This window comes from Triturus cristatus, chromosome 4_2, assembly GCF_964204655.1.
Source record: "Triturus cristatus chromosome 4_2, aTriCri1.1, whole genome shotgun sequence".
Lineage (NCBI taxonomy): Eukaryota > Metazoa > Chordata > Amphibia > Caudata > Salamandridae > Triturus > Triturus cristatus.
Window position 1 is genome coordinate 114,683,727 of NC_140586.1, and position 13,497 is coordinate 114,697,223.

The 13,497-nt window shown below is 43.5% G+C and overlaps 2 protein-coding genes across 15 annotated transcripts in view; one reads left to right on the forward strand and one right to left on the reverse strand.

The window, feature by feature from the left end:
• Window positions 1–13,497, forward strand: part of LOC146833112 (complement C3-like) — a 1,368,049-nt gene that overhangs the window by 933,011 nt on the left and 421,541 nt on the right. Inside the window, exons 26-27 of the mRNA XM_085600736.1 lie at window positions 4,556–4,715; window positions 11,187–11,282. Of these exons, the coding sequence (XP_085456862.1) occupies window positions 4,556–4,715; window positions 11,187–11,282 (256 nt within the window). The remainder of the gene's footprint in view (window positions 1–4,555; window positions 4,716–11,186; window positions 11,283–13,497) is intronic.
• Window positions 1–13,497, reverse strand: part of LOC146833113 (uncharacterized) — a 787,180-nt gene that overhangs the window by 233,439 nt on the left and 540,244 nt on the right. The window lies entirely within an intron of this gene.

Genomic DNA, 13,497 nt, shown 5'->3' on the forward strand with positions numbered 1-13,497 from the left:
GTTATGAGGTGTTATTCGCTTGGAGAGAACCGGTTCAGGCCGGCCCTTATCGAAGGATTGTATTTTTCTTCATGCCGAAGACACTACATCAGGCCGGCCGGCTGGGAACGTGTCCTTGGCACGGGGAGGTACAAGAATTTGGTGGGCGGCAGGTTACGGGCTGGAATTTTCCTTGAGAAAATGCACCTCTATATTAGTGAAAGTCTGAGGCAGATGCTGGCACTTGCTTCTAGTCCATGGGCGGCACCTGGCCGTTAGTAGTAAAGCTGCTACTTATTCCAGGGAAGACAGATGACAAACTTGGAGGTGGAGAAAAACCGAGAAATAGATATTCCAAAGAGAAGAGAATAGCCGATGAGGAAGAGGTCCCAGTGACTCGGAGAGGGAGACGGGAGTAAACCCGTGATTGCGGAGGTGTGACTTCCAGGCGAAGCCGAGGCGCAGATGAGAAGGGAACCTAGATGACCATTGAGTGCAGGCTACATACGACCAAGGTGATGTCAACCCCTTACTATTAGAAGTGTACAACTTAATCTTTCACTTTTCTTTGCAGGTTATGTGATATGTATTATGTTCCGTGAGTGTGCATGTAATAACTCAATAAAGTATTCAGTTTGTAGTAAAGCAATATGTGCTACGTGTTCTTGTGTAAGAGGGTAACCTATTCTTCTAGTCAGCTGTGACTTGACATGAACAGATGTTAATCCTGATCAGGTAGGTGGTAACTGAATAAGGGAGAAAGGAGCCCTTCGAACTGGGGAACAAGTTGTGCTCAACTAGCTGTCTTTGTGTGATCTGATATATAGTAACACTGATTATGTCGTGGTAATTATAGGATGAACTCGTGCTAAGGCTGCCGTCTGGGCAGGAAGTCCTGGGTCCGTTTGGGACCGCGAGGCTGTGACTGCCGTCTGGGGAGGAAGTCTGTGGCTGCCGTCTGGGCAGGAAGTCCTGGGTCCGTTTGGGACCGCGAGGCTGTGACTTGTCTAAGGCTGCCGTCTGGGCAGGAAGTCCTGGGTCCGTTTGGGACCGCGAGGCTGTGGCTGCCGTCTGGGCAGGAAGTCCTGGGTCCGTTTGGGACCGCGAGGCTGTGGCTGCCGTCTGGGCAGGAAGTCCTGGGTCCGTTTGGGACCGCGAGGCTGTGGCTGCCGTCTGGGCAGGAAGTCCTGGGTCCGTTTGGGACCGCGAGGCTGTGGCTGCCGTCTGGGCAGGAAGTCCTGGGTCCATTTGGGACCGCGAGGCTGTGACTGCCGTCTGGGCAGGAAGTCTGTGGCTGCCGTCTGGGCAGGAAGTCCTGGGTCCGTTTGGGACCGCGAGGCTGTGACTTGTAGGTCTTGGTATATATAGTAGGAATTCCCTGTCCTTAGGTGGTACATATATGTGGTTATTTAGGTGTGAATAGGCCCTAGGGAGGGGGTAACGTTCTGGTTTGGGTTAGAGAGGCTCTGCTGAGCGGGTTCTATCTGATCCGAAAACCCAAGCAGAACACAGGGTAACCTGTCCGCCAAGATTAAATCAGGCCCAAAGTCTCACACTTACATAAAGCCAACTTTGGACATTGGAGTGCGACAGATGACATCCCAGAGACATTAGAGTTGCTTGAAAGCACTGCCAGGGTGAGACATGCACATGTGCTGGATGGATGTCCCTGTAGAGATATCAAAGTGACCTGTTAAGTTCCAAGGATAAAGAAGAATCAACTGTGTCAGAAAAAGCAGTGTTTTCAGTTGCTTACACAAATACATGGATGGGAACACTGCTTAAGGTAGGCAGTAGGGAATTCCAGTGTGTTTTAGCAAGACAGGAAAAATGGCAGCAGCAAAGAGCATAACTGGGCCTATGAATTTGTAAAAGTTACACAGCTCTAGGAGGCAGGTAAGGAACAGATGTTACTGAAGATAAGTAGGTCATTGTTTGCATATGGCTCATCTAAATATGAAAGGAGCTTGGAATATGGCAACTACTAAACAGTGGAGAGTGTTCAAAATGCTTGAGATGAAAGGGAGGGAGAGCAGGATGACCGATGACTAAACTGGCAATGGCATTCGATGTGGCCACTGGATCAGAATGGCTGGCAGTCCATGTAAGGCCAAATTAAATCAACAGCTAATATACAACAGGGAGAGAAAAACAGAGATTCAACCTTACAAAGCACACAAATGAAGTGAAAGCAAGGAGAAGTGACGGTATTAAACTGATCTGAAAAAACAAAAAGTAAAATTTAAAACAGTGCCTTAATTGTGGTCTGTGGCAACCGGTATGAGAAAGTCCCTTAATTCTGTAGGTCGGCCCTCTGAAAACCATAGAGACGGGGATCTCCAAAAAACAACACCTCCAAAGCCTTCTCATTATCAAGATCATCTTTAAAAGAGACACTGACACTCAGTGCTGTCGGTGAAAGAAAAGAATGAGAACCTAAAATCGTTTGTATCTTTTATCCTTCTAGGTCTTCAACCTTTCCTACATATGTAATTTCGGGTCAGATTCACTGAGAATCGGGCATTTGAGAACGCAAAAAGGCCTTTCCAAACATACAAACCCCAATTGCGATTCAGTAACCTGTTACTGAATTGCAATTTGGGTTTGTGAATCGGTTTTTTGAAGGGGCGTGTTTAGGGCATTCCTTCCAAATAACGATTTGCATTGGTATGTATGAATGTTTTGCGACCCAAATGCGGTCGCAAAACAATAGCACTTGAACGCCAGCTCAAAGTTAGTGGTAACCCAGTTGCAAATGGGAAGGGTCCCCAAGGAACCTCTTCACCTTTGAGAATAGTTGAAAAAATATATTTCTTCTTAAACACATCTCGTTTTCCTTTATGTAAATTGGTCTCGTTTAAAAAAAAAACAGCTGCTTTATTTAAAATCAATCACAAACATGGTGGTCTGCTCACCCTAGCAGGCCACTATCCCTGCAAATCGTAGTGGGTGACAAATTGCGAATTACCTCATTATTATTCATGAGGTAGGTCCACTACGAATCGCTAAGTTAAGCTCAATGAAGTTCAAACATTAGAAATAGCTATTTCCTACTTGCGATTCGCAAAATACTGCAATTAGGAAATTGTTATTTGTAATCTTCATATATCCAGCACTTCGTGCTTATCTAAAATGCACACCACTGGAAAGCGTATTCCAGGAAAATGAAAACATCATCATCTTCATCATGAAAACTTTATTTCGATTGTATATAGATCTTAAAAAGTACATGGCACCACAAAAAAAGATACAGTAAAAAGCGTAAGAATCATAAAACACAGTATATACAATCAAAATATAAAAGTATTTCATACAATGCGTTTGGCATGCTTCATCAAGAAAGCATACCAAAATTTAGCCAGGGAAAAAACAATGAACCTGCTTGTGTCGTTGGACAAAAGTCTTAGCACCTCCAGATAATGGCCGGGTCCAACCAGTCTGCACAGAGGAATAATCCACTTGGCCCTCAAGTTTTGATAGTGAGGACAGAAAAAGAGCAGTTGGACTAATGATTCTGTACTTAATTTGCAGGATGGGCAGAGAGTATCCAAAGAAACATTACGGGTCCATGTGGTGCAAAACAGTTTGGTTGGCAGAGTCTTAAAACGAATTTGTAGGAATAGTTTGCGTGCCTGAGGAGGCACAATTTCATCAATTGTTTCTTCATAACTCGCAGTTAGCATAAAATCTAAAAAAAACCCTGGTCAAGGAGCCCACCAGATTAGAAGATTCCTTCTCCATGACTTTTTCCCCGTAAATCGATGTAACCCTTGCCTTGGATATTAACAAGATATCCGGGTTTAACCAATAGGACTCCAGCCCTAAACGCCAGAGGAGGTCTCTCAAAGAATTGAACCAGGGAATCGAATTTGTCAGGGAATAGTGTAAAAGACCAGTCAATGCTGCTCAGTATGGAACTAACTCATCAACAAACTACATTTGATGCCAAAACGTAAACAACGTGTAATCAACCTTATGAGACAATTATCTCTGGGCAAAATCCAGATATAAAGGAGTCAAAGGGGTTCTATGTGGTAGATTTAAGAGATATCTTAAGAAGCAATTTTCTATGGCATTGAGGCAGTTTGTATTACTACTACCCCACAGTTCTGCCCCATAAAGAGCCCCCCAGAGTTTTGATGTTGTAAATCTCCAGTGTGGGAGCCACTTTTCTTGACACCATTTTTTCTGTATTTTAGAAATGTGAGCAATCTTCTGGATTAACATTAGCTTTGCTTTATCAATGTGTGGTGTCCAGTTTAGGCTAGGTGTGAGGCGAATACCGAGGTAATCAAAAGAGGGAACTTGCTCGTAGGGGGTACTTCCTACAAACAGAATTTTATGAAAATTAAAACACATACATAAAGGGTCTGTTGACAATTTGCACATATAGTGTTTGGTTTGCTGTATTAGTAAACAAAGCCAACAAAAATTAATAAAACATAGACTGCGTGCCTGATATCGACTGCTATAGGAGCGCTGAAAATACGTGTATTAAAAATACTAAATTCTCTATTATAGGCATGCTTTTGCGCAAGTTACGAAATATTGAATGTGTTTCCTTTTTTCATCATAGGTTGACTGCCTACATGGTCAAGATGTACTCCACTGCCTATGAACTGGTGACTGTCAACACTTTTTCTTTATGCAAAAGCGTGGAGTGGCTTCTCGTACATCGGCAACTATCGGATGGGGCTTTTCAAGAGACTGGTTCTGTGTATGCTGCCCCTATGCTGGTAATTAAACCACTAAGAAGTTTGAATTTTACAGTGTACGCCTTATTTACTCTAGGAGGAACACTATTTCAGATATTTACAATAAATAATTTCTGGATCCATTTGTGGATGGGGCAACACATTGATCATGTAATGTAGTAATTTCCATAAAAATTTAAAATATAGACAAATCAGTTGGGGAATAGCCAGTCATGCTCTGGAAGAAATGTAGTTACCTACCGATGACTGTAGTTCTCTTGGGTTGGTATATTTTATAGATTCAGCTGCTTGAATCATTATCTGTAGAGACTCCCCCAGATTTCGACTTAAGAGTAAACATTACCAACACACCATCGGTCTAACAAAAGTATTTGCCAGAAGAACATCCATTTCAGGGGGTGAAGCTATCAGTGATGCAGCAAGTGTAGCAACAAACGGGCCCAGGGATGTGATGGATGCCTTGTGATTACTTTACCAGATGGCGGAGGTCCATTTTCCTTTGCTGCGTTATGGTCGGTGCCATGGTTGATACACCACTGAACCATCTCATTTGAAATTGACCAAACCACAGTCAACGAGTGACATTACTATGCATCCCACTCCCACAGATGCCCCCCACAGCTAAGTTTTCGCGAAGCAAGCTAGGAGTTAAGCAAGTCTACCTAGGCAAGCCTCTGACCAAAGAGGATAGAGGGTCACGTGAATCTGTGGAAGATACAAAAGGCGGAATAACTGGATTACAGGTAACTAATTTATTTTATATTATTTGATCTTTCATAGATTCACATGTTCGAATCAGAACATCAGGTAGTAATTACAGCTGGATCTAAATAGGTGGGAAGCAGGCTCACCTCACAAAGCAAATGAGCGGCAACACAACCACAGTCAAATCCGTTCAGTAAGAAACAATGTTTCAAATATATTTGACAAGTTAATCAATAAGTTCCAGTTTTGCTTGAATTTGTCTTTTTTATTCTTTTAATTATTCAGTTCTTCGTCTTCTTTGTTTTCAAACTTGAAGGTTTCGATACATACAGATGCAACCAACACGTTTCGCCCCAGACAAGGACTTCTCCCATCCATTTGGTCAAATCGTGTCAAAACGAATGTCCCTTAAGTAAAACGGCATGAACTGAAATGCAGCAGGCCTGACGGCATTGCCGAAATAAGTATTCCTCTTGTTGGGACTATGGATGTCCATATACATGCGGATAGTTTTACTCAAATGACACACGATTTGACCTAACTGATGGGAATCCATTAACCTCTTGAGTGCCCATGACGAGATGGTCTCGTCATGGGCCGCGGTTGCGCTGTGCCCATGACGAGACTATCTCGTCATGAACCCCGCCCGCTAATGAAAGGGCCGGCACAGGGCGGGGAAAGGGCCGGCACAGGGCGGGGAAAGGGCGGGGCACTCAAGGGGTTAACAATAAAGTGGGTTACTGCAGTTATCAGAGGACTCTCTGTAGAAGGCAACAAAGAACTTGGTGCTCATGCAGGACTTTGGATACCTTTACATTGATTATCATCTGCATAATAACTATAGTGCCCTGAAGAAGCCCTTGTCTGGGGCAAAACGCATTGGTTGCATCTGTATGAATATATGACGTTACAACGCAAAAAATTACAACGCATGCTTTTACAACATGGTTTTTACATTGCAACTACCATTACACCGCATGATTTTACAACGCATGCCATTACAACGCATTTTTAAAAACTACCATTACAACGCAATCCATTACAACGCATATTACCTTTAGGGCAACAGTGGGGTAAGTGTTGGATAGTGTAGGGGTAAAATTACTATTCCCACTCCAGTGAGTGCAACAGTAGGGTGAGTGTTGGATAGTGTAGGGGTAAAATTACTATTCTCACTCCAGTCAGTGCAACAGTAGGGAAAGTGTTGGATAGTGTAGGGGTAAAAATTACTATTCCCATCTACCCCAAAAACCATACCCACCCTTAAACTCCATTACTTACCTTATAATGCATTGTATTGGCATGCGTTGTAATGGTATGTGTTGTAATGGCATGCGTTGAAGTGACGTGTTGTAACAGCTGTGTTGTAATGGCATGTGATGTAAAGGCAGTTGCGTTGTAACAGCTGCATTGTAAAAGAAGTGCGATGTAATGCCTGCATTGTAATGGATGTTTCCCCATCTGTATGTATTGAAACCTTCAAGATTGAGAAGAAAGAAGAAGAATAACTGAATAATTAAAAGAATTGAAAAGAACATTCAAGCAAAACTGGAAGCTATTGATTAACTTGTCAAACTTATTTGAAACATTGTTTCTTACTGAACGGATTTGACTGTGGTTGTGTTGCCTCTGAATCGCTTTGTGAGATTGTCTTTAATTCATGACCATGTGGCAGCTGGTCATTTGAGGTAGGCAACATTGATGGTGAAGAATTTAATTTGTTTGTGACAATATTGGGTTGTGCAGTGATTATTCACCTAGCTGCCATTGTTTTCTCAGCAGGCTCACCTTCAGCTAAATAGGTCTTGCAAAGATATCCTGATCCTGGCAGTAGTGTCTGGTACATGTCTGGCTGTTCTTCTAGGTTGAAATCAGAGGATGTCGTGAAGGGACATCCCAGCATACAGTACCACTGTAGATGGCATGCTTCTTGTGGAGTGTTTAGTAACTGTAGCCTCCCAAGGGAACGATTCACCCTCCTGAGCTAGAAGGTGATGTATGCAGACATATATCTTGATAAGCCCTCCTTTATTAGAGGATGGCCACTGCCTGGGCATCCAAACAACACGAAAAGATGATCTGGTGGGGTAATGTCATAAGTTCTGCCACTATATACAATGAGACCTCTGCCCCTATCAAGAGAATGCAGTTTAATTTCCACAATGAAAGTCAGATTCGGGCAGTAAAAACAAAGCACCACAGATTGTCTAACTGAATAGCTGTGGTGCAAAGAACCTCCTTTGCAGGCCTTTGAGCTTCACTGTGCCATGAGAGGAGGTCGACCATTTATTTATTTATTTATTTTGCGGATTTGTACAGCGCATAGCTGCCCCAGCGACGGGGCGTCCCAGCGCTACCCAGGTGTAAGTGACTAGAGACGGTCCAGAAAAGGAATGAGAGTTACGCCGGGAAGAGCCAGGTCTTTATGGCTTTACGGAACGCCAGGTGGTTCTGGAGTCCTCTAATGGAAGAGGGAAGAGAGTTCCAAAGTTTGGCCGCCAAAACCTTAAAAGCGCGACCATCAGTACTGCAGTACCCCAAAGAGGAATGCATGTTTACTTGAGTACCTCCAAAAGGAGATCTATGTCTGTGAGCTTCTTATTAACATTTAAAGCTCTGTCTATATGCTTCTTAAAGAGCATCTCATCATGGAAGGGCATATCTAGGGTCTTAATTCAGCCTGTGGGTGTTCAGGATGTTCTGTTTAGCCATCACTGCCTATGCAGGTCTCCTGTCCCAGTCAGCTGGCAAATTCGAGAAATCCACTGCCACACCTTTGATTGAAGCAGAGGCTATGATGTCTTGTTGCCTCAAAATATCTTTCCCACTCTTGATACTTTTCGGGGTTGACCAGGAATGAAATACTATCTCACATTTGACATTAATATCCCCCTAGAATAGCAGTAGCTGCCTTTATGTATATGTCTGCCATGGATCCGACCCTTCTGCTCAAGCTGTCTGTCACTCTCCATCCCTGTCAAGAGGAAAGGAATATAGTGTGGCTGGGATATTGTGGCACACGAGGCATGCCGGTGGCAAGTCAAGCACTCAATATGTTCTTCCTGCTTGAGGAGACTACCGCAGTTATCCATCGTATGCTGCAGAGGCTGGGGGAAGTCTGCTGCAACCTGGACCATGGGAGGTCCAACCAGTGCCTGGATCTCCCAAGCCCTGTTCCAGACTCCTCAGGCGAGGGTGGTCATCGTCTATTGGTGGGTGTTCCGCTTCATCTGGACTGGATCATACAACAGTGTATATTGCACTGTCAGCTGGGTACGGCTATAAAATGCCTGTGAAGCCTGACCATGTGTCTTGTCTTCCACTTCCTCCTTCATATCCAAAACGTGCACAGGCAGTTGAGCTGAGGCATTAGGCAGTGATGGAAGTTGACGTGTAAAGGTCTAGAACTTCCGGTGAGGCTGTGTTGATGATATCTTGCTTTTGATGATTTTTAACTCTCCTTAATGGCTTTGTTGACAAGGGGCTCTTGACAGCATAAGTTGCCTTTTTGTGACATACCGATTGATGCTTGTGTTAATATACAAAAGGAAATACATACTCATTTTGTATTCAGTGTTGTATAATGCTGCAAAAAAGATGGTTTTAAGAAATGAAGTGCCTGTTCTTGAGGCCACCTTTGGAACTATCGAACCAGTTGACTGCATGAAATCAGTTGTTGGTGCTCGATGAGCCATCAGCTGTGTGGCCACAAATGAAAAAACTACTGATAAAACCATCGGTTGTTTTTTTTGAAGGTGTTGATGAAAGAACTATGACTGAATAAAGCAGCTAACAGACCCACAGCTGACAAGGGTTCCAGGACACTTAGTGATGGTGGTGGCAGTTTCTACTTCTCAGAGAACCGACAAAGACCATCATGTAAACAAGTTTTTAAGTGGGAAAGATGTCTGTTCTTCTGGTGAGGTGGATTTTGTGCCAATTTGTGCACAGACTATTCCGTCTTTTTTGACATTTTGTCAGGATAAGTAGTCACGGAAGTGAGGGCACTTTGACAGTCACTTCTTTGTTTGCAAATGCACTGGACTCATCCACTGCAGGTAACATCCCTTCGAGAGGGTCAACTTACTTTTTCTCCAGTACTGTTTTTTAAAGAAATGTTCCAAATGTCACAAACAGCTACTTTATCTTTAGGGTACAGGAAGTACAGTAATTGCCTGAGTGAATCGTCAAGGAATATTTCTCTTTGGTCATAGGTGTCACAAGAATTGAACAATATTTTTTTGTGCCTTAACCCCTTCAGCGCGGCGCGGATTACCGCGCTGTGCTGAAGGGTTCATGCGCGGCGGGGCTGTGACGGAGCAGTTCCGTCATCCGCACTGCGCGACCGACGCGCATGACGGAACCGCTCCGTCACACGCATCGAAGGGGTTAAAGGCGTACCTGTCATGGGGGTGCTGCATATTTCTCCTAAGCCAGTGGAAAACCCACAAACATCTCACTGTCAGGTGTTGTTCAAACTGAGCATGATCCAAATCACCGTGGCCGCCACCCAAGCTAAGGGGGAGATGTTTTTTAAAGTTGCGCAACGCAGCACAGCCCCCCGCGAGGCTGCGCTGCATTGCGCAACAGGGATGGAGCAGGAGGGATATGGCTCTCTCCTCCCCTTCCTCTTGCTCCAGCGCTGATTTCAGCTGTTGTGCGCCATGCACACACCTTACCATCGCAGCGCTAGGGTGTGTGCATGAATGTATCATAGGTTTTGTACAAGAAGGGTACCCTTCCTGTACAAAATACTATGCAAGGCACGATGCAAAGATTTTCCCACTTTGCATACGTGCTGCACAGTGCAGCACACATGGAAAGTCGGAAAAGCACGGAGAAATGGAAGCATTTCTCCTGTTAGTGCCTCCTTTAAAAGGGGCGTTAACTTTTGGCGCAAAACCATGTTTACAAACATTTGTAAATAGGGTTTAGCGTCAAAAGGCATGGGTGGTTGCATGGGAAAGCCCATTTACCACCCATGTAACGCCCCCTCAGCGAAAGTAATGCAAAACAGAGCTTCACGCTGCTTTGCACTACTTAAAGAGTGCTTTCCAGCGAAAAACAAGTTTTGCGCTGGAAAGAAAAGAGCAACAAAAAATAACTGCGCCGGTTAGCGTCACTTTTGTGAGACTTAACCAGCGCAAAAGTTTTGAAAATCTCCCCATCAAAGTGCAGTCGAAATCTGAACTGTGGTGACATTTGCCGTGGTTAGGGCAGTTTCAAGTGAGGTGAATGTGCTGCAAAACAAACTCTATTTTTTGCCCACGGGAATGTTAATGTTTTTATTGCTAGGTTAAAATACCTGGGATTACCAGCACGACAACGTGGAATGATTCAAGCAAGTGAATCTATGAGTGATACAATGCTAGAGAAGGATCAGTAATTTCAACTAACTCAACCAGCCTATCTTTCTTATGTGCCAGCCAGACATTGCTGGTGCTTCTATTCAACATCTTTGCCTTTCCACATTTATGTGCCTGAACCGGAAGAACAATAAGCCTCGAACCAGGAGGCTTGATGGGTTTTCTGTTTAAGGCATGTGCTGGATATATTTTGTGGAAACGCTGGAGTTTCGGGCCCTAATCCGAGTGAGGCCTACTCTGCTTTTCATCCTTTTGAGACGAAAAACTTGTGGGCCAATGTTTTATTGCGCAATATCAATAGATTATAAAATGTATCATGCAAAGCATTTTGGGTACAGTGGGTTACCATACTCATCTAACTGCCTGTCTGGTATCAGCTTTCCACACAGTATAATCATTTGTGTTTTTTATTTTCTGCCAGGATGGATTCCCAGGATCTGAGGCAAAAGACTCATTAACAGCATATGTCCTCATATCACTAAAGAAAGCAGAAGGGATATGCAGATCAACTATTAAGGTACACAATCTGTCTGCCTTCCTTCAAAACCTCTTACGAAGATTATTATTGAATTAGCAGCACACGCTGACATGCTCTCCTTTTGTCCTGTCTGTTTATTGAACAATATACTCCAGTCTTTGTAGTGCTTTGTGTTTGTGAGATGAGCAATTGTGGTATTGCCATGGGGCCAGGTGTGTAGCTTCCATCATCTAACAATTCATACATTTACTGTTAGGCAAGTGTCCATCATTGGACATTTCAAAGATTCGCCAGGAGCAGCACACGTGGTGTTTCCAACATTGGAGAATATTGGAAATATATTGTTTTCTGTTCATCATGACAATTGTCTTATAAAAACGGTTCTTTACATTACCTTAATCATCATCATCATCTATAACATAAAACTTGAATAATCAAATATAACTTGTTTACCACATAATGGTAGGATGGACAGTTTCTGGGACGATTTTAAGAATGGGGCTATACCAAGCAGTAAACCAAGAGAGACTATGCGACTATTCAGACGTACAGCATCCATACATGCCAACACAACCTTCTTACTAAACAATGGTGGGAGTATATGTATGCAGGGTGACTAAAACAAAGAGCAATCTAACAGAAGATAAAATATATCAAGCTTAATGTTTAGGTTACAAATGTAAATTCTTTCATATTCTTTCGAAATGAAATACCTGTTTTCTAAACAAACTAAAAACCGTGGCCCATTAATATTATCAAGGCTTGGTGGTGGTTATGAGATCCTAGCAGGAATTCCATGCTTCTTCCTGACACCAAATAATGTGTGGCTTAATGGTTAGAGCGGCAGACCCTGATGCAGAGGTCTGGCCTGGGACCAGGGTTCAATTCCCGCCTTGGCGGGTCTTGGGCTCAATTTCCTCGGACCTGCTATTTCTCGCCTCAGTGCCTATTCTAATCATGGGTCCCACTCTGCAACTCTGGGCAATAGCTTGCTTAATCTCCACAATGGCCCCAACAGTGCTGGGATGCCTGGCTTCACCTTGGGGGTGCCCAGGAGTGGACATTTCACAGGGAAAAGCCAGGAATGAGTACAGCGCCAGGACACCCTAGGGTAGCAGTGCGCTATACAAGTACAACACATTTACATATACTACTTTTGTGCTTCATTAATCTCAAATGTAAATGTAAATGTGCAGTATTTGTAAAGCCCGAACAATTACTCGTGGGTGTCAAGGCGCTGGGGGCCTTCGGGAAGATTAAGCGAGCTATTACCCAGAGTCACATGGTGCTGGGCTGATCTGCCACTGGCAATCGAACCATGAGCCACCAGGTTCCAGAGACAGCCGCCCTGGCCGCTGCGCCACACCTCTTCCAAACAGACAAACAGTCAACAACATTTCACAAATAATAAGAGAGTTTTGTTGGGTACCAGTGGATAGACGGATGAAGCTGAACATCGGATGTGTGGCTTATAAAGCCATCAAATTAAAAAGGTGAGTTATCTGAATAACCTGCTAGAAATATACAATGGCAAATGATTATCAAGAGTCATACATGGACCTCGAATCATCAAAATGCCAGGGATAGCAGAAGTGGCACCACACACTCTTTGACCTTAGTGTCATCAAAGGAAATGGCATCATATGGCCCTTGACACTGGATTTTCCCAGGAAGTGATGTCACTTGACCTTAATCCGGATGATATCACAATAATTGACAACACTGCACTGAAGTTACATTATAACCATGTCATTAATATAAAAATATAACACAAATGTCTTTTTTGGGTCCACCTATATTAGTGTGCTGGCATAATCTTTGAATGTGGTAATACAATTCTTGCCCTAAATTTTACTGAGTAAAGCGAATGAACTAGAGCTCTTCTGAATGAGTTTGGAGGAAAGGGGTTCTCTTCACAAAAAAATGTAAAAAGATTGGTCAAATAGTGCCTTTTCAAGCACATCTGTCAAATACGTCTCCTAAAAAGCCATGGTTTATGAAAGAGCAGTCATTAAATATATGTCATTTCATGTGTTCCAAGCCATTGAAACCTGACATTCCATAGGAGTTGAACCACTTTTTAAAGAAATGTGCTATTGGTGCCCCCGTATACCAAAAATGATCCCTGCTGTGCCATGGCCAGCCATTTGCAATAGGTGTCACCTATATGCCATGGGTGCCCCCTTATGCCAACAACGATATGTAATATTGCAGTGCTGGAATTCTGCTGTTAATGTTATTATGTGCCATGGGT